Source organism: Danio rerio, chromosome 4, assembly GCF_049306965.1.
Source record: "Danio rerio strain Tuebingen ecotype United States chromosome 4, GRCz12tu, whole genome shotgun sequence".
Classification (NCBI taxonomy): Eukaryota; Metazoa; Chordata; class Actinopteri; order Cypriniformes; family Danionidae; genus Danio; species Danio rerio.
Window position 1 is genome coordinate 40,338,428 of NC_133179.1, and position 19,948 is coordinate 40,358,375.

Here is a 19,948-nt window from a genome sequence, read left to right on the forward strand (position 1 = left end):
GGTTTTTGAGATGTTCTGAACTAACATCAAAATTTCAATCCCATATTCCACCTCATCATAGCTGATCTAACTTTGCAGGATGAAGAAACTCTCTTTATAAAGCAAACAGATCATTTACACAAAGGGTACACCCCAATGCATGTCTAGGCCTCTTCCCCACATTTCTTCATTTAATTTTTCCCTCTAATTGCCCTATACTTCCATTCACTCTTGTTTACCACAGCTCTGACCCATTTCGCGGTCGCCCAAGTTTCAATTGCTGTGGCAGCAACGCTCTAAACAAGCTCGTATACACTTACACTTCCAATACCACTATCATCACAGTCCACTGCATAAATAGAGCAGTATATGCTTATGCAGGAGCACACATTGCCTCCATACTGACCCACTGAACCTCTGCAGCAGCAGAGACGCTAAGCTGAGCCACCCTCCACTACAGCGCAACTGCAGCGACGCTCTAGCCGACCCCTTATTCACTCTCACATCTACATATCACTAACGACAGGATTTTACATTCTTATGGGAACATGCATAAATATGCAATACTGAGTACCACTGCACCTTTGCAACAGCAGAGACTCCCCACCAAGTTACATTCACCAATAGCACCGCTGCAGTGGCACTCTAGCTGAGCCCCTCTTTTACTTCATCTCTACAGATCACTACTGACAATATTTAGCATTCATAGCGCTCCAACGCTGACTACCACTGCACCACTGCAACAGCAGTCGCTCCGCTGAGCCGTTCCTTGAGCACCTAACTTGTCCCGTCACCCTCTAACAGCAATATTCACCGTCAAAATCCCCTTTTTCCCAGAGTCGGCCAACTAGCCCTGTTCCCCGGGCGCCGACCCCCGCAGGGGTCTTGTCAGACAGAGAACCTCATCTAAAACAACACTAGCTACATGAATACACTGGAGAGTGGAGTACAGTTGTATCCACACCTGTACAATCACTTGCAAAGAGATTTTAAGCAGCAGAGGTGCTGTTTGCCAGATGTTTATGAAACTGTTCTTCTCTCAGCCGCCATCATTGTGTTTACGGCAAATGTGACACATTTACGTGTTCATTAAGGTTTGCTGATTGATTGAAACTCTTCCCACACAGAGTGCATGTGAATGGTTACTCTCCAGTGTGGGTCTCACACAGTCAAGTGATGTAAATTCAAAGGTCAAAGTTCACCAAGCTTAAACTTAGCAAGGCAGTGAACTGCGAAACTTTACGCATAAACTTGCGTTTCCGTTCTAATGTATTTGCATGTGTATGAATGGAAGTCAATGACTGTAAAAAATATGGACGACTCGACAGCCCCTTTTCCCATTGAACGCCTTGAGGGCAAAACGCCTGCTTGACGGGCACAAACTGTCGCAAAAGACTGCTGAAATTGGAGCCTTGACATGCGCAGAAGGACTGTCTGATGGAGCCAGAGGAGGAGCCGCGATAATGAGTCGGAGTCGAGCTTCCAACCAAACGCTTTATGTAAAATGAACCACGCCCCCCGAACTTCTCACTTGACACCTCCTGATCTGCACTATAACAAAGGCTCGCTGATGTAAACAGAAGCACTTACATTTAAAAACACAGAATAATATACGGTTTAAAAACAGTGTTATTTTAAGCTGTTATACTTTAATAAAAGCAATACATGCTGGACTGCAGAAATAAATGATCTTTTATACACTCAAGCCTAAATATCAGAACAAATAATATATTCTCTAAAATATGTATATTCTATAAAATTTGAACAATAACATATAAACAACACGTACATTTTTAGAAAGGTTTTTATTTTTAATTAGCCATCAACAGAACCCAAAATATAGCCTACACACCATAACGATTTACCATGCGGGAACAATTGTGCGTTTAGAAGATAAATACAGCAAGATTTCCAAATATCAACAGGATATTTACACATCCCAACCCTGCAATTTGTCAGTTTGTGCAAAAAAAACTTTGCACTATTAATACAATGTGCTGCAACATCGCTAGTATATTGTATATTGATTTTCGCTTGAATTGTTTATTTATTTGTTTATTATTAGTTTATTTTTTTGTGCAGTTTTATTGTCATTTTTATATATCTTAATTCTTGTGCACTACAAAATGTATTCAATTGTATTATTATTTAATACTTGTGCAATCAATACAGGTTTTTATTTTGTCCTTTATTTAAATATTTGTGATGTATGCTGTTTGCATCTTTATTCAAAGGTTAAACTCAGTGATACACTTTGCGTTTACATAGTAGCCTGCATTTGCTGTCATATCAAAACAAATGGATGTAATAACGTTAACAAAGGTGAGGGTTTTATATAATGAAAATTCAATCGCGCCAGCTCCGGGCCGCAGCGCATAACCTACTCGCGGCGTCGCGGGCTGATTCCGGCTTGCATGCAGCAGCGCCGGCTCGCTCAGCCGCCGCATCTGGCTCGATTGACTCGGGCTGGAATCGGGCAGCGAGTCCAGGCATCCGGAGTAGGTCCAGCAGAAGTAGTCAGTCTGAGGGGTAAGTCTCCGGCAGGCGAGAATCTAGCCGGAACTGGCCCGAGTGTATTTTGCTATCTGGGTGGCTAGGCGTGTTTAAGCAAACTAATAAAGCCCGAAAAAAAGCCCTGACCTTAGCTAATAAACAGTGTTCCACCAGGATTATGTATGTCAGAAACTATAGTTTACTGCTGAACTCATTTTGGCATGGTAAAATAACACAGAAATCGAATAATAACACTTCAGTCTCCTGCCGAAGCTTAGACGGTCTGCTTTGAGAAGCTGTCAATCACAGCTGTCAATCACGATGACACGCCCAGCATTAAATTACTGCTAAAAACAAACTGTTTACAAAAATGAAGATCTGCACCTATTTCAGCACAATAACCAGTGCCTTAATCGACCAGAACCATCTTTCAGGAAATTTTTTTGCAAGAGTAATTCATTTTTTTATTTGGGCTCAAGTCTCGAGTCATTGACACGGAGGAGGCGGGCTTTTTGACTTGTACTGCAGCCAGCCCCCAGGGGGCGATCTAACGGCCAAGACCTTCACACAAACGCAGGCTTGCGGCACACTTGATGGAAGTCTATGGAGAGAAAAGTCCAGTGTGACCACGGCTTAAGTGCAAGTGAATGGTTTCTCTCCAGTGTGGTGCATCATGGGTAGATTAAGGGATGTTGATTCGCTGCAACTCTTCCCACACTGAGTGCACGTGAATGGTTACTCTCCAGTGTGGATCCTCATGTGTTTATTAAGGGATGATGTTTGGCAGAAACTCTTCCCACACTGAGTGCATGTGAATGGTTTCTTTCCAGTGTGGATCCTCATGTGTTTATTAAGGTTTGATGAGCGGTTAAAACTCTTCCCACACAGTGTACATGTGAATGGCTTCTCTCCAGTGTGGATCCTTGTGTGTCTATTAAGGTATGATGACTGACTGAAACTCTTCCCACACTGAGTGCATGTGAATGGTTTCTTTCCAGTGTGGATCCTCATGTGTTCATTAATTTGTGATGAGCAGTTAAAACTCTTCCCACACTGAGTGCATGTGAAAGGTTTCTCTCCAGTGTGGATCCTCATGTGTTTATTAAAGGATGATGATTGGCGGAAACTCTTCCCACACTGAGTGCATGTAAATGGTTTCTCTCCAGTGTGGATCATCGTGTGTTTATTAAGGTGTGATGAGCATTTAAAACTCCTCCCACACTGAGTGCATGTGAATGGTCTCTCTCCAGTGTGAATCCTAGTGTGTTGATTAAGGGATGATGATTGGCGAAAACTCTTTCCACACTGAGTGCATGCGAATGGTTTCTCTCCAGTGTGGATCATCATGTGGTCATTAAGGTGTGATGAGCAGTTAAAACTCTTCCCACACTGAGTGCATGTGAATGGTTTCTCTCCAGTGTGGATCCTCATGTGTTGATTAAAGGATGATGATTGGTTGAAACTCTTCCCACACTGAGTGCATGTGAATGGTTTCTCTCCAGTGTGGATCATCATGTGAATCTTAAGTTTGCTTTTGCTTGCCAAACTCTTTCCACACTGAGGGCAGGTGCAGGTGAAACGATTCTTGTCTCTCCTTTTCAAAATAACATCAGTCTGTAAATTAGTTTTTTCCTCAATTTTGACAAGATGTTGCTCCTCTTTACTCCCCTCGTTCTCTTTAATTAGGTCTGAAAAAAACAAACATTAAGTCTTAAAAACTCATCAAAAGCTGAAAAGTGAAAAGACACTGGAAACATTGGCTACACACACTGCAATTTTGATGCACATTAAATGTAAAATAAATCAGATCATTTTATGTTTGGTCCATTAACCTGTACAGATTTAGCAGATTCAATTAATCTTTATTTATCTAGTGCTTTTACAATGTATATTGTGTCAAAGACACTTAACATAGAAGTTATAGTAAATTGAAACCGTGTCAGCCCAGTTTTCAGAGTTCCTTACATAATTGATCATAAAAGTCATTTTGGTCATATTGATCAGACACAGATTTGAAAGATGTAAATGGCCTATATTTATCTGTATATATTCATAATAAGAATTTTTTTTTCTAAAATTTGTAAAGCAGACAGGAAATACTTGTTTATTCTGTACCTGACTGGTAAATGCATCAGAAAAAAAGTTCTGAGTTAAAAGCTAAACAAACAGCTGAATATTTGCCTCCTCACAGACATGAGACACACCTGTACAGAATCTGCATAAAGGCTAGAATGTGCAGCGTTCACATTGTGTGCTGTTGGGTCTTTATCATCAATTCTGGGGTGATTTTGAGGCTTAGTTTGGCCAAAACCTTCTCTGTTTCAGCACATTAACTGATATTTGGGAACATCTTATTTTGACTCAATACACTGGGCAAATTTACTCCCTTTTTGTTATATTCATGTCTGTTTTTTCTCCATTGGCCTCTATTATAAAAATATTGTTTTAATTGCAAAGCCATGACAGCTTATAATCATGCATTTATGATAGTTGGTATTTCCTGTGACGACAGTGTGGTAATTTAAATTTATATTTAAAAGTAATGCAAAGTGTCAGATTCACAGCACGGCTGTGTAACTTGTTTTCTCTTTTCGGTCAACTGGTTAGGTGGTTTCTGTCTCCAGAACATGATGAGACCAGGACTGAAAAAGCAGTTTAACACTTCATTTGCATCTGACCCAACCTACATGCTGTAAAATGTATAAATGTAGTGTTTGCTGTGCAGTTTAGAGTTTGCTTTCGATGATGCCACAACCATGCTGGGTTCTTCTTATTAAAAGTATTTTGCTTTGAAGACAACCGAAAGTACCCCCCAGCTTTTTGGGCTCTTAGAAGTTTACAACAACAATCAACATTGTTTAATTGGTCTTCACCCATGGGACGGCAAAAAGGAAATTAGTGAGAGTATAAAGGAAGTGGAGAAGAGTTGAAGAGGGCAGCATTATGTGGTGTGCTTGAGAAAAAAAAGTTGACTGAACGGTTGCAGTGTAAAACGAGTAGAGCAGGGGTGGCCGGCCGGTCAGAATTGGCAGGCTAGCGCAGAAGCTCAATTGAATTTACTGGGGTAAAATAAATGCTCATATTATAAAGACATGGCAGGGAAAAACGTAATGTAATGCAGTGCTTCTTGTACAATCTGAGACCCACTTTATATCGGATATCACTCGGGCAGTGGAGATTGCTGATTTCTAAAGAAAACAGACCTTAAACGTGCAGATTTTTGCATTGACATACAGTTCACCGGAAGCATTTAACCCAGGTTTCTGGCAAATTAAAATTAGCATGCTTCGGCATATACCCTATTATTGCACAGCCAATTTACACAAACTGACTATAGAAACACTATTCTGGTTTTCCAACATCTGTAATGATGAGGGCCCACTTTGGTTACTGATGGAACAGCACACTTCTAATCCAGTGTCATTATGCTCACTACTTTGTGCTTTCATTCCAATTTGTGGTGTTTGTTCACCAAAAATAAGAATTAATGAAAAAAAGAGAAAGTGTATTATTTTGTTCAAATTGCTGAATGCTACTGTTGTTGCAGTTCAGCTGTAATTGTGTGTGTTGTGTACATATGCCTGTGATTGATTGTATACAGGGGGCGCTGCTGGGTTATAGGAGGTGCAGTGATCTAGAGAGATAATGGAGTGTGAGACAGTATCATGCTGCTGTAAAGCCACTAAAGAATAATAAATCTTTTTTGCTTTGTTTAAAACGTTCTAGTGCCATGTTTCAGTAAAGATCTAACGTATTTCCACTACCGGACACAACACAGTAAACAATATTCTACAAATGACCCAGTTATTAATGGATCACTCAGAATATGGTCACAATTCAGACTTCACTTTAATAATAAACAAGCATTGCCTCAATTTTGTTAAATCCATTATTCTCTTCCTCTCTTACAGTTTCAGCATTCCAATTATGCTTTAGGAAGGGAGTTATCTGTGTTAAGGACCTGTTTAAAGATGGCATATTTATCTCATTTCAACAGTTAACAGACATTGAGATTCCCCAGTCAAATATTTTAGGTACCGTCAGGTCCGTAGTTTCATTAAAAACACTTCTCTCCTTCACCGAACCAACCAGAAGCATGCTGGATAGATGAATTGGTAAATATAAACCCATATCAAAGGGGTATGATGTCCATGTTATATGAAGTGGTCTAAAGAACTGCCTCCCCTAAATTGTATAAAGCAAAAATGGGAAGATGAACTAGGACTAGAAATATCAGATACAGCATGGCAATATGCCATAGCACTGGTCCACTCATCTTCTGTATGTATTAGACATGGTCTTCTTCAGTTTAAGGTGCTTCATATGCTTCCCCTATCTAGGAGCAAGCTGGCAAAAATGTATCCAGGGTCAGATTCATCTTGCCCCAGATGTGGTTTAGAGCCAGCAGATCTGAGTCATATGTTCCGGGGATGCCCTAGAATACAATAATGTTTTGGACCAATATTTTTAGATTATTTTCATCTATATATAATAAAGATATGGATCCTAATACTTTGACCTCAATTTTTGGTACAGTGCCCGATAAAATGTACCTGTCAGCCTTATCACAGAAATCCCTGCCTATTCTTCTTTATTGGCCAGATGCCTGATTCTTCTCAGGTGGAAAAAAAACAAACCTGCCATCCCACAAACATGGGATATTAGAATTTTCACATCTTTAACTCAAGGACCTTAAGTACACCATCTGAGGCTCTGTTAAAAAGTTTTATGAGGTTTGGCAGCCTTTCCTATCCCACATTGAACACTCAGGGGTTATTATATCCTACGTGTGAGTTTATCCCTAATTTTTTTTAATTTGTTTTATCTGTTTTATTTATTTATTTGACTTATTTGACTTTTTTTATTTTTCTCTTTCTCCCTTTTTCTTTATGTAGTGTGAGTATTTCTGTATCTTTGTACCATGTTAATTTTTTGGTCAATACGTGTGTTGTGGAAAAATTTAAGACTTTTAAAAAACAAAATAAAAATATTTGAATAATAAGAATGTAAGCAGTGCTAAAAATAGTTTTTAGAAGAGTAATAATCCCATGAATCTAGTTACAGTACATGTCCCTGTCGAAGGTCTGTGAATTTAAGCTTATTATTCACTAAAGAACAACAATCTTTACTTTTTATTATCAGTATACCCATATTTCTGCATACACTATTAACCTCAGCTTTAAAATCTCTTCTCCTTAATTGCTTCTAAATCATAAACTAAACACAATCTTTTATTTGTTGCTTTCTTGTAAAATTGTATTCAAATTAAATTAGTCACATCTATGTTTATAACTCAATTAAAATTTAGCTTAAATAAAATGTCTAACATGGATTGCATATCACCTTGTCTTGGTGTTTCTCTTAATTGCTCAACAAAATAAAACCTCTTCACTACACTGGCTAATTTTATAATCCTCCGTTTAAGTATTTCATTAACAATCAATCAGTTTTTGAATTTGACACTATTTTTGATAATTCATTTTCTCAACTATTTATTACTTAGTTTGTTCTAATCATTTTTATGATTTTCTTTTGGCTACTAATTAGTTCTACGTAATTTCGGTTCAAGTAGTTGCACATACAATCTTGATATACTTTTATAAGCTGACTAAAAATCACTCAATATTCTTATTATTTCCTTTCAGCTGAATTTTGACTTCATCATTAATCCTCTTCACATGGTTACATGTGAAAGAAAATCTGTTTTCTTAAACTCTCTTTATTCTGTTTCAATTCTTTTATCAGATTAGAACTAATAATTTTTACCCAATGACGTGAGTTCAATTTTTCATGTTTCAATTTCTTCTTTACGCATAAATATTTTTTTTCTGTTACCATTTTTTATTGTAACTCTTATTTTAATTCTAGTTTTATTGGAAAAAAAGTACCTACACTGATAAAGAGTATAAGATGTGCAAATTTTAATAATTGGTTAATTGGAAGTTAATAAGAGTGTTGGGAGTAATAAGCCTGAATATAGCAAGTGTATATTAAGTATGGCAAGTATAATCCTTAGTAAAAGAAGATATTGGAGGGACTTCAAGATGGAAGAGACGACACAACCGAAGGGGAGAACCAAGAGTGTGGAGATTATAACCGGATTCCATTCTCGTAAGTGACTTTGTTCTTTGTGTGACTGAAATGTAAGCAATAGCTGTGTTTCCATCCTAAATGCAAATTAAATTTATTTGCAAAACTAGAAAATCGCATTAAAGATAAGCAAATAAAGCAGCGTTTCCATCCAATGAGTCAAAGAGAACAAAATCGTCACTTCCTAATTAACTGACGCCAAATATCAACAGTAAAAACAGAATTTACTGCGGTAGAAGAAGCTATATAAAACTTTTCTCTATTTAATAAATGACTTTTTCCTCAGAGGATGATGCCGACACACAATGAACAGGTGGTGACGTTTGAAGCCATGAGACATTTGAAAAACGTTGAGGTGGTATACCTTGAAAAGGGGTATCGTCCCATGCCTAAGCAGCATAACACTTTTAAGATCTAAAAATTAATTCTTAAAAAAAAAATCTCAAGCAAAAAGATTCCAATGGTGCCGCCTGCTGGTATATGAAGAATATGGTTAATACTGATGAACTTCACACTCAAATGTTTGCACATCATCAGCATGCTGATTTTCTTCATTTCTTAAGCAGCAAAAGATATTTTTACACTAGTTTATTGGCCAGTTGTAGTCAATGTAATGCTAAACGTTTATTGTTCCACTGTAATTTGTTCGTTTTGTCTCATGTCATCCCACAACAACATCATATAGTTTAGAATACTGTACAATGTTTTATAATAATTAATTATTTTAGTCTCCATTTCATTCAGCATATTTTAAATTAGGGGAATCCACGTTTTCTGACATATTTTAAATCAGGGTTTCTGCAGGTTTCACCAAGTTTAATTTAAGATGTTTTAAGACATTTTTAAGACCATTATGAATGAAATTTTAGACTAAGGAATTTTTCAAATGCCCCAGATGAAAAAGATTTTTATTTGTCCTATCAAAAAATATTATAATTTAGCACATTTAATAATAAAATAATAATGGAATAATAATATTAAATTATTTTAGAGTTTTCTTAGCAAAAGATCTTAAATATTGTGTAAAAACAAGAGAGCTCTACTTGTATCCACACACTTTTTTCCAAAATAAACTTTCTTTAAAGTAAAAAACAAATGAACAAATTTTTTTAAAAACTATAATAAACTAAATCTATGCACAACAATCTGTCCAGGTCGATGTCCTCAGCAGTAAACACATGGAGCACGTTTAAACAAATGTTATTGTAAGGAAAATAATTAAAGCATTATGATAAATAGAGTTAAAATGACCTTTTTGAATAAAAAGTTTAAAGTTTTATTGAGATAAATTGTTGGTGATTGTATGGGTTTTGGCCAGATTGGGTAACAAAACATGAACAAAGAAAAATAAAGACTTGTTTAAAAAAAGATTTAAGACCTCACAACATTTCAGTAAATTTAATACTTTTTAAGGCCTAAAATTTTAGATTTTGAAATTTAAGACATTTTAAGACCCAGCAGGTTTTAAATAGGGAAATGCCCTGGCAATTAGTTAATATAATTATGATGTCATTCTAACTCAGTTACTATCTGTGAGAACTAGTAACAACTACTAGAAACAACTGTAGCGGTATTTGGCTAATAAAGTGGGTTGGGCGCCAGGGGTTGAAAGACCCCACTACAGTTTCTTAAATAATTCAATTAAATGAAAATTTAAGTTTCAACAGATGCATGATTTAATAAAAACCAAATCAGATATTCAATCATGCAACAGATCAATGAATTAATAAAGAAGAAAACAAAAAGAACAAACTTTAACTTCAACACATTGTAAGTAAATCTATAAACCAAACAAACTTAAATGTCCAGGCCCAGGCACAATACCTATTAATTACCTTTTACAAACAAAACCATCAACGGGTGATACATCAACCAACCATAAAGAAATAAATCAAATAAACCACTTCTAAACATACAACAACCAATATTAATCAAATTCCCACAAACATAATATTTCAAGTTCAAATCAAATCACACATTCAAGAACTTATAGAACTCAGTTGTACACTTTACACATAGTAGATATTCCATTTGTGCACGCTGAATCAATTGCACATTCAATGCACTTGAAATGTCTCTTAGTTCGTATACGCTAAAGTAGATTTTCCATTTGTGCACGCTGGAGTAATCGGGTAATTAATGCACTCTGAAATGTCTCTCAGTTCGTAAACGCTAAAGTAGATTTTCCATTTGTGCACGCTGAAGTAATCGGGTAATTAATGCACTCTGAAATGTCTCTCAGTTCGTATACGCTAAAGTATATTTTCCATTTGTGCACGTTGAAGCAATCGTGAACGCAATGCACATTCATATGGTTACTCTACCATCTCATTAAATCTTTTGGACATACATACACATATACAAGTTAACCAAAACAATATAAATCAAAGAAGAAACATTTGCTTACCCGATCACCCGTCGATGCTACTGGGCCCAGAAAACTGCAACACAAATCCCGATCACGATAGTGATCAAACATTCAAACAAAAAGAAAGAAAAAACCCAAAACAAATAGGCAACTCGAGCGCCAAAAAACAAAATAAACCCGCGCCTCACTCCACAAACAAACCCGAGCGCATAATACGTTCACCATGCATCGCAAATACAACCTCCGCCAAAATCATAAACTCTTCCATTCATAAATGTTGCCGCTTCAACGTCCGCATCAAAAACATACTCGCACTTTCGATGCCGTGACCAACTTCAAAGAACACTGCCACTACCTCAGAGCAAGACCACGCAGCACGAAAACACATATTGAGCTACAAAAAACGGACTCAAAGCAACAAGTACGCAGTGCGCTCTCAACACACACACACACACTCAGTCAGCATGACCTCTCAGTGACCCGGAATCACCTGCATGCTGACTGCGTGATAAGGAATGAATGAGAGAGTGCGCGAGAAACCCATCCAAGGCGCTCTAAATAACGTTGCATCAGCTGACAGTAGTAACCCAATCAGACGTCACTCATATAATAATAAGGAAAATTCTAATGACGATCGTCACACTCTCCCCCCCATGGAAAAAGATCAGTCAAACTTAAAGAGGTTGTGATCTATAAGTTACTTACAAGAAATCTTTAGGGGTTTTTTAAGACCTAAAAAATATGCAGCAATAAAAGGACACTCAACAGCTTTCCATACCAATAACTCTACTCACCAAATAATCTGATGTATAAATATGGAAATCAGTTAAGTGATTACTGGATCTCAGGACTATTCAAATCCAAGAAATTCCTCATCTTCTGACTCTTCGACAAAAATTTTCAGGACCCTTTCTCTCTCTCTACGATCCAATTCCCCTGCGGAGGGAAATGCAGGTTTTAAATTGCATACATGAACTGTACGTAAATCTTCCCCATTATCCTCCCGAACAATCCGGTAGTTCACCGGACCAAGTTTTTCCACAATTCGATAAGGCCCAATCCATCTAGCTGTGAATTTAGCTGCAAATGCTTGAGAAGCCTTAGAAAGAGGATGTGCTCTCATCCAAACTCTATCATTTCTTGTGAAATGCACATCTCTTCGTCTCGCATCATACAAACGCTTCTGTTTTTCCTTAGCCCTACGCACATTTCTTTTTACCACTTCCTGCAAGTCTTTAAGGACCCTAAGACCAGTCTGGTGAGGCTCTAACACAAGTTCAAAAGGTCCTCTCAGATTTCTGTGCAATAATAACTCTGCTGGGGAGTATCCAGTACTCTCCTGAACAGCAGAGTTGATGGCATATCTCAACTCTGGTAAGTAATGATCCCACCGATTATGCTCACCAAACACATAAGAGGAGATCATGACTTTAATTACCTGATTCACACGTTCCGTAAAATTAGTTTGGGGATGATATGCTGTTGTTAATTTTTGTACCACTCCCCATCTGCTACACAGATCCTTCAAAATCTCAGATGTAAATTGAGGTCCCCTGTCAGATAGTAGGAACTTTGGAACACCCCATCGAGTCAGTACTTCCTTCCTAAGTGTCTGGGCAATCACTCCAGCAGTAGCTTTGCGAAGAGGAAACATCTCAACCCAGTGACTGTAATAGTCCACAACAACTAACAATTGAGTGTTACCCAGGGTACTACGAGGCAGTGGCCCCATAAGGTCTACACCAAGCATTTCCCAAGGCTCCTTCACTTCAGTTTGCTGAAGTTTTCCAGCAGGCTAACGACACTCTGGTTTATTCTGCTGACAACTAGTACAGTTCTTCACAAAGTCAGATACATCTCTCCACATATTAGGCCAAAAGGCAACTTGCATTAACCTTTTTTGAGTTTTATAACGCCCAAAATGACCACTCAATGGATTGGAGTGATATGCCTCCAACAAAATTTCTCTGAGAGTCTGTGGAACATAAATCTGAAAATGAGTTCCCTTTGTAGGATTAGACACCTTCCTATAGACCTTATCCTCTAAAATGACAAACTCAGAGCCAGATCCCTCATCACTCTGCTTTCCTTCTGCTAAGCTCTGATATATCCTTTGGATTTCTATATCTTGTTGCTGTGCAATCCAGATATCCTCATCACAAAGAGGAAATAGTGATACCATACTCTCTGTACTTTGCTTAGGAACATAGGAAGCTACCATTGGACAAGAATCAGGAACGTCAATCCGAGACAAAGCGTCTGGGGCGCTATTAAGCTTCCCCTTACGATACTCAAGAATAAACTCAAACTCCTGTAGTCTCAAAGCCCAGTGAATCAGTCGGGAATTTGTTTTTGTAGTGTTGAACACCCAAAGAAGAGAGGCATGATCAGTGACTACAATGAAGGATTTTCCCTCCAAATAATGCCGCCACCGTTCTACAGCCCAAACCACTGCTAAACACTCCCGCTCAGTTGTAGAATAGTTTTTCTCTGCTGATGTCAGAGTACGGCTAGCATACGCCAACACCTCCTCAGATGCACCAAAAGTGGAGGGTCGTTGAGCAAGAACAGCACCTAAGCCGGTTGAACTGGCATCAGTATAAACTACAAATGTATGGGCATGATTTGGGTGTCCAAGTACAGGTGGTGAGGAAAGATGCCTTTTGAGGCAGTCAAACGCTACCTGGCACTCAGCTGTCCACTGAAAACGAACTCCTTTCTTCTTTAGAGCATTAAGTGGTTCGGCAATATCTGAAAAATTTTGAACGTACCTATGGTACCACCCACTCATTCCCAGAAACCGTTGGAGTTCCTTTAAATTTGTTGGGACTGGAAAATTCTGAATAGCTTCTGTTTTAGCAGGGTCTGCCTTTACACCATCAGTAGTCACAATATGGCCAAGAAACTTGATCTCTGTTAAACAGAAATGACATTTTGGAAGTTTGAGAGTTAGTCCTGCTCTCTGCAAACATCTCAAAACTTTCTGGAGGTCCAGGACATGTTGGTGAAAGTTAGCCGAATAGACAACTATGTCATCTAGATACACTAAACAACACTGCCCCAGATAGTCAGCCAAGACTCTATTCATAAGCCTTTGAAACGTGGCCGGTGCATTTTTCAGGCCAAAAGGTAACACCTTAAACTCATATAGGCCAAAAGGTGAGACAAAAGCGGTCTTGGCCATACTATCTGGATGCATGGACACCTGCCAATATCCACTATTTAAATCCAGAGTACTAAATATCCCTGACCCAGAAAGGGACTCCAAGATCTCATTCACTGTGGGAAGAGGAAATGCGTCGCTTTCACTGACTGCATTCAGTTTACGATAATCAACACAAAATCTCTGCCCTCCATCTTTTTTAGGAACTAACACAATAGGAGATGCCCAGGGTGAATGAGATGGCTGGATGATATCTTGATTGAGCATATCATCAATTTGTTCCTTTACAATCTCCTTTTTGTGTATGGGTAGTCTGTATGGTTTTTGAGCTACAACAACATCTGTTGAAACCGCAATCTTATGCTGGACAAGATGGGTTCTACCCAAATTAGGAGTACAAACGTCAGGATGGTCATACAAAAGAGTAAACAGAACATGAGACTCACGTTCTGAAAGATTGCTCTCCTTGATTTTACTTTGCAAAAGCTCCATCAATACAGAACCAGACTCTCCCACATCACTCTTATCCACACATTCGTTTGCTGTACATACAAACTGAACAGGAGGTATAGCAGAATACAAAGAAGCAGATGGATTATAGTTACCAGGTGGTTTACAACACTTCCAAGAGTCCCCTGGTGTAATAGGCGGTTGGAAAGGGAAAACCCGACCTTGTGGATCATCTGAAAAACTGTACAGTTGATCTTTAATGTTCAGTTGCAACCCCGTCAGTGCGATAAAATCTAAACCCAAAACCATTGAGTACACAAGGTTCTGAGCTGGCAGAACTACAGTTGGAACTTGGAAATGCAAATCCTGCAAATAGAAGTCCAGTACTTTTTGGCCAAGAGGAACAGTAGCATCGCCATTAGCTAGATAAAGTGGTCCCTCATGCCATACATCTAGTCGCTCATTGGGTTCTTTTATCTTATTCCATAAATCGACGTTGAGCAATGTATAAGTAGCTCCTGTATCAACAAGTGCTTTACCACTACAGTTCCGAACCATCATGGGGATAACCAACTGACGAAGAATTTTAATACCATCTCTCTTATCCAGCTTCCTACCAGATGACACATCTTTTTTTACAAAGCGCTGAGTATCATAAGCAGACAGCATACCTCGTTGCTGATTTTGAGGTTGGAACTCTTTAGTTCCTTGAAATTGTCCACCAGTTTGCTTTCCACTCAGGACAGCCTTAAACTTGGAACAAGAATCTGGGGAATGATTTTCATGACATCGCCAACAAAGCAAACTAGTCAAACTTTGTTCTGGAGGTAAATTTGATTTTACTTCTACCCCTTTTGATTTTTTAGATAAATGCTGGTCAAGAAAAGAACTCTTAGGTAACTGTAACTGATTGTACTTTATTTGATGATCATAATCTCTCTCTAATTGTGTTCCTAATCTCACCAGTTCCTCTACAGTCTGTGCACGGCCACGAAGTTGACTAGCATAACAAGGATTCATCGCTTTTAAAAGAGCTTTCAAAACTTCAGTATCAGTAGCTTCTTTTTTCCAGCGTTTAAATAAAGCTTGAAATGAAAAAGCAAAGTCTCGAACACTTTCATTTGTCCCTTGCAGTCGATTACGCACTTTTTCTTCGAGCACATCCTGATAATCCTCTGGGAGGAAAACCGCTAAAAAAGCCTTCTGAAAACTTTCCCAAGAATTAATTTTAAATCTTACTGTCTCCCACCAATCTCGGGCTGAGGCATGCAGAACACTACGCATGGTGGCAAGTATCTCACTGTTTGACATTGGTCTTAGAGCTAAGAAGTCATTACATCTCTCCAAATAAATAACAGGATCAGACTCATCATTTACTCCTCCAAAAGTAGGAAAAACCATTTTAATAGGCGGAATACGCCCACAAGACAAATTTGAAAGAGCAGGTTGACTAATGGACTCACTAGAGTCTACATGTGAAGATGTATTTGAACATACCTGAGACCCAGAAACATGAACCTTTTCATCTACTTTGGTGTCAAGTGAGATCCTCTGCTGCATAAAGGAATCAAGCGAAGTTTGCATGGCAAGTAGCTCCTTCCTCAAGCTGCATACTTCTTCCTGTAATGTTTTTTCTCCTACCCTAGATTCTTCCAAAGCTCTCTTAAAGGAAGAAAACATTGAAGAGTTAGCCTCATCAAACATTGCCTTAAATTCATTGTGTGTCTGTTTCGAGTTCCACTGTATAGCTTCAATTGTATGTTTAGTAAACTCTTTCATACGGTCAGAAAGAACGTCCAAAAATTCAGAATGTGCTTTTTCAACCACAGTTAATGTTTTCTTAGGAACTTCATGAGTACAAAGTTCAGTACTGTCCTGAAGCCATTTTTTCTGCCGGTCTACTGTATCTACAAATACACTTTTAAGAGAATCAATTGCCTGGACTAAAACTGCTAAATCGTCTGTCCGACTTTCAGAGGAGAGGATCGGAGCCCCAATAAATGGCTGTTCCATCCCAGTGTCCTCATCTAATAATGATCGGCCAATCTGTGGAGTAACAGGACTATTATGAGATGGGCCCTCACAACTACCTTCTGCTGCATCAGGAAGATTAATAAGAAAGTTGTCAGCTTCCATTATTAAGCAAAAATTACAAAAACCACTAAATATTTAGCATATCTCAGGGCCCACGTTGGGCGCCAAATCTGTAGCGGTATTTGGCTAATAAAGTGGGTTGGGCGCCAGGGGTTGAAAGACCCCACTACAGTTTCTTAAATAATTCAATTAAATGAAAATTTAAGTTTCAACAGATGCATGATTTAATAAAAACCAAATCAGATATTCAATCATGCAACAGATCAATGAATTAATAAAGAAGAAAACAAAAAGAACAAACTTTAACTTCAACACATTGTAAGTAAATCTATAAACCAAACAAACTTAAATGTCCAGGCCCAGGCACAATACCTATTAATTACCTTTTACAAACAAAACCATCAACGGGTGATACATCAACCAACCATAAAGAAATAAATCAAATAAACCACTTCTAAACATACAACAACCAATATTAATCAAATTCCCACAAACATAATATTTCAAGTTCAAATCAAATCACACATTCAAGAACTTATAGAACTCAGTTGTACACTTTACACATAGTAGATATTCCATTTGTGCACGCTGAATCAATTGCACATTCAATGCACTTGAAATGTCTCTTAGTTCGTATACGCTAAAGTAGATTTTCCATTTGTGCACGCTGGAGTAATCGGGTAATTAATGCACTCTGAAATGTCTCTCAGTTCGTAAACGCTAAAGTAGATTTTCCATTTGTGCACGCTGAAGTAATCGGGTAATTAATGCACTCTGAAATGTCTCTCAGTTCGTATACGCTAAAGTAGATTTTCCATTTGTGCACGTTGAAGCAATCGTGAACGCAATGCACATTCATATGGTTACTCTACCATCTCATTAAATCTTTTGGACATACATACACATATACAAGTTAACCAAAACAATATAAATCAAAGAAGAAACATTTGCTTACCCGATCACCCGTCGATGCTACCGGGCCCAGAAAACTGCAACACAAATCCCGATCACGATAGTGATCAAACATTCAAACAAAAAGAAAGAAAAAACCCAAAACAAATAGGCAACTCGAGCGCCAAAAAACAAAATAAACCCGCGCCTCACTCCACAAACAAACCCGAGCGCATAATACGTTCACCATGCATCGCAAATACAACCTCCGCCAAAATCATAAACTCTTCCATTCATAAATGTTGCCGCTTCAACGTCCGCATCAAAAACATACTCGCACTTTCGATGCCGTGACCAACTTCAAAGAACACTGCCACTACCTCAGAGCAAGACCACGCAGCACGAAAACACATATTGAGCTACAAAAAACGGACTCAAAGCAACAAGTACGCAGTGCGCTCTCAACACACACACACACACACTCAGTCAGCATGACCTCTCAGTGACCCGGAATCACCTGCATGCTGACTGCGTGATAAGGAATGAATGAGAGAGTGCGCGAGAAACCCATCCAAGGCGCTCTAAATAACGTTGCATCAGCTGACAGTAGTAACCCAATCAGACGTCACTCATATAATAATAAGGAAAATTCTAATGACGATCGTCACACAACTTTAAAACCATAAAAAAAGTTTATTAATAAAGGGTAATAGTGATCAATGTTCATTCCTGTCTTTCAATGAGTGCTTATGTGCATTTAGGAGAACTAGGCGAACACTCAGGGCTGCAAGATGGATTTAATTTAGTATTCTTATTATTAAAATATATCTGAATGAGGATCAAATGACTGAGTTGGTCTTTGAGAATGAAAACCAACCTGTTAGTTCCTGCAGATCTTCCTGTTTGACTGTAAATGTTTCTTCAACCTTCACATCTTCACTCTCCTCTTTAATAAACGCCATCTTTATAACAGTGTGGAGATCAGTCGCTTCAGCAGGAGTTTTTCTCTGTGTTTGGTCACTTTATCCTGTTTAAAATGAACAAAACAATGAACAGAAACAAACTTATCTTCAACACTTGTTTTAACAGTTTCTTTATATAAGAGTAATTAACAAAAACAAATCAGGTAAGTCTGAGCAAGAAACACTAGCCACAAATGAGCTGATTAAAACTAGTAACGTAACTACATTTCTTATATATAATGATGTATACTTCGAATAGAATGACATCAGGCTATTAAATAAATTAAACATTCATTAACACTTATTACACCCATTACTGTTGCTTTATTCAGATATGTTCTTAAACGTTTTGTTTGCTTTATTTATTTTATTGTCTGCTTACAGCAACGTTGTATCACTTTTTTGCACAAGACAAGAATTTACTCTTGTGGACAAATATAGTTTAACCTATCTTATTTAAACAATAGACCTTATTGTGAGTAAAATAGTACTTCGTTGTATAAAGGGTTAAAATAATATTGTCAATAGCAGGTACAACTAGCAATAAATGAACAACCTGAAATTTTAATCAGTTGGTTTACATCTGTGTAAAAGCTTCAAAACAAACCTCTTCCAGTTGAATCACAGCGCGGGAGTGGCGCAGCTTTATTATATCACACAACTTCTTACTTTTTTTCCACTTACTCTTAGTGATGACTTATAGATACATTGCTTCCTTGTTTTCCACTTTATACTTTATTTGCTTACTGATTTGTATTTGTAAGACCATCACTATGTTAATTGAAAAAAAGGATTTACCCCCCACTGGATCTTTGCCTTCAGGTAGGTTGGTAAGAGGTTGCATTTTCTTTAAACGATTGCATTTCTTCATCCATAGCTTTAACTCATTCACTTGCATTCACTGATGTTACCACCTCTTAGTATGTTTGAATGGGGAAACATCAAATTCTCCAAAATTGCCTGCCAGGTTCCTACCTATATATAGAATGACATGAATAAGTGGAGGCTTATTTGGGCTACAGTCCATTTGTCAGTGGACTGTCAAGCATTATTTATAACCAAATAAACAAACAAACAAAAAATAAATAAATAGTTGTAAAAAATCTTTTAAAAATGACTGAAGAACGTAATACAACGTTGAACAATGCATCCACGCATATTTAGATTTTACATTTTATAATGTTAGCATTCAGATATTATTTGAGTGTAAATTCAGAATGTGCAACTTACCTTTCCAGTCTTCAATAAAGAAGTGGGATGAAAAAATGACCTCAGTGGGTTTTTCTTTGTAGGTTGTTGTTGGTAATAATCCCAATTGTAGTTTGTCCTCAAACGTTGTTCTCTTTACTTAGCAAAATAAGCCAATGAAGTTTCTGTTAGGAACCCAGAATATATAGATACAACCCTGTTGAGCTACAGGATCTGGAACGTGATTGGATTAGACTCAATTGGCCCCCA

General features: G+C 37.9%; 2 protein-coding genes across 9 annotated transcripts in view; both read right to left on the reverse strand.

The window, feature by feature from the left end:
• Window positions 1-19,948, reverse strand: part of LOC110439461 (uncharacterized) — a 1,085,403-nt gene that overhangs the window by 323,607 nt on the left and 741,848 nt on the right. The gene's annotated exons all lie outside the window — the stretch shown is intronic.
• Window positions 1,770-19,856, reverse strand: LOC137491432 (uncharacterized). Of its 8 annotated transcripts, XM_073947868.1 has the most exons (7): window positions 19,721-19,856; window positions 19,289-19,465; window positions 18,406-18,555; window positions 17,593-17,626; window positions 16,041-16,205; window positions 10,970-11,003; window positions 1,770-4,160 (listed from the first exon to the last, which is right to left on the reverse strand). In XM_073947868.1, exon 7 carries the CDS (start codon window positions 3,985-3,987, stop codon window positions 3,208-3,210), a length of 780 nt encoding a protein of 259 aa, XP_073803969.1. In that variant the 5' UTR covers window positions 3,988-4,160; window positions 10,970-11,003; window positions 16,041-16,205; window positions 17,593-17,626; window positions 18,406-18,555; window positions 19,289-19,465; window positions 19,721-19,856; the 3' UTR covers window positions 1,770-3,207. The 8 variants fall into 8 exon arrangements, with proteins under 8 accessions (XP_073803969.1, XP_073803970.1, XP_073803972.1 ...); XM_073947869.1 differs by lacking the exon at window positions 17,593-17,626; XM_073947871.1 differs by lacking the exons at window positions 17,593-17,626; window positions 19,289-19,465.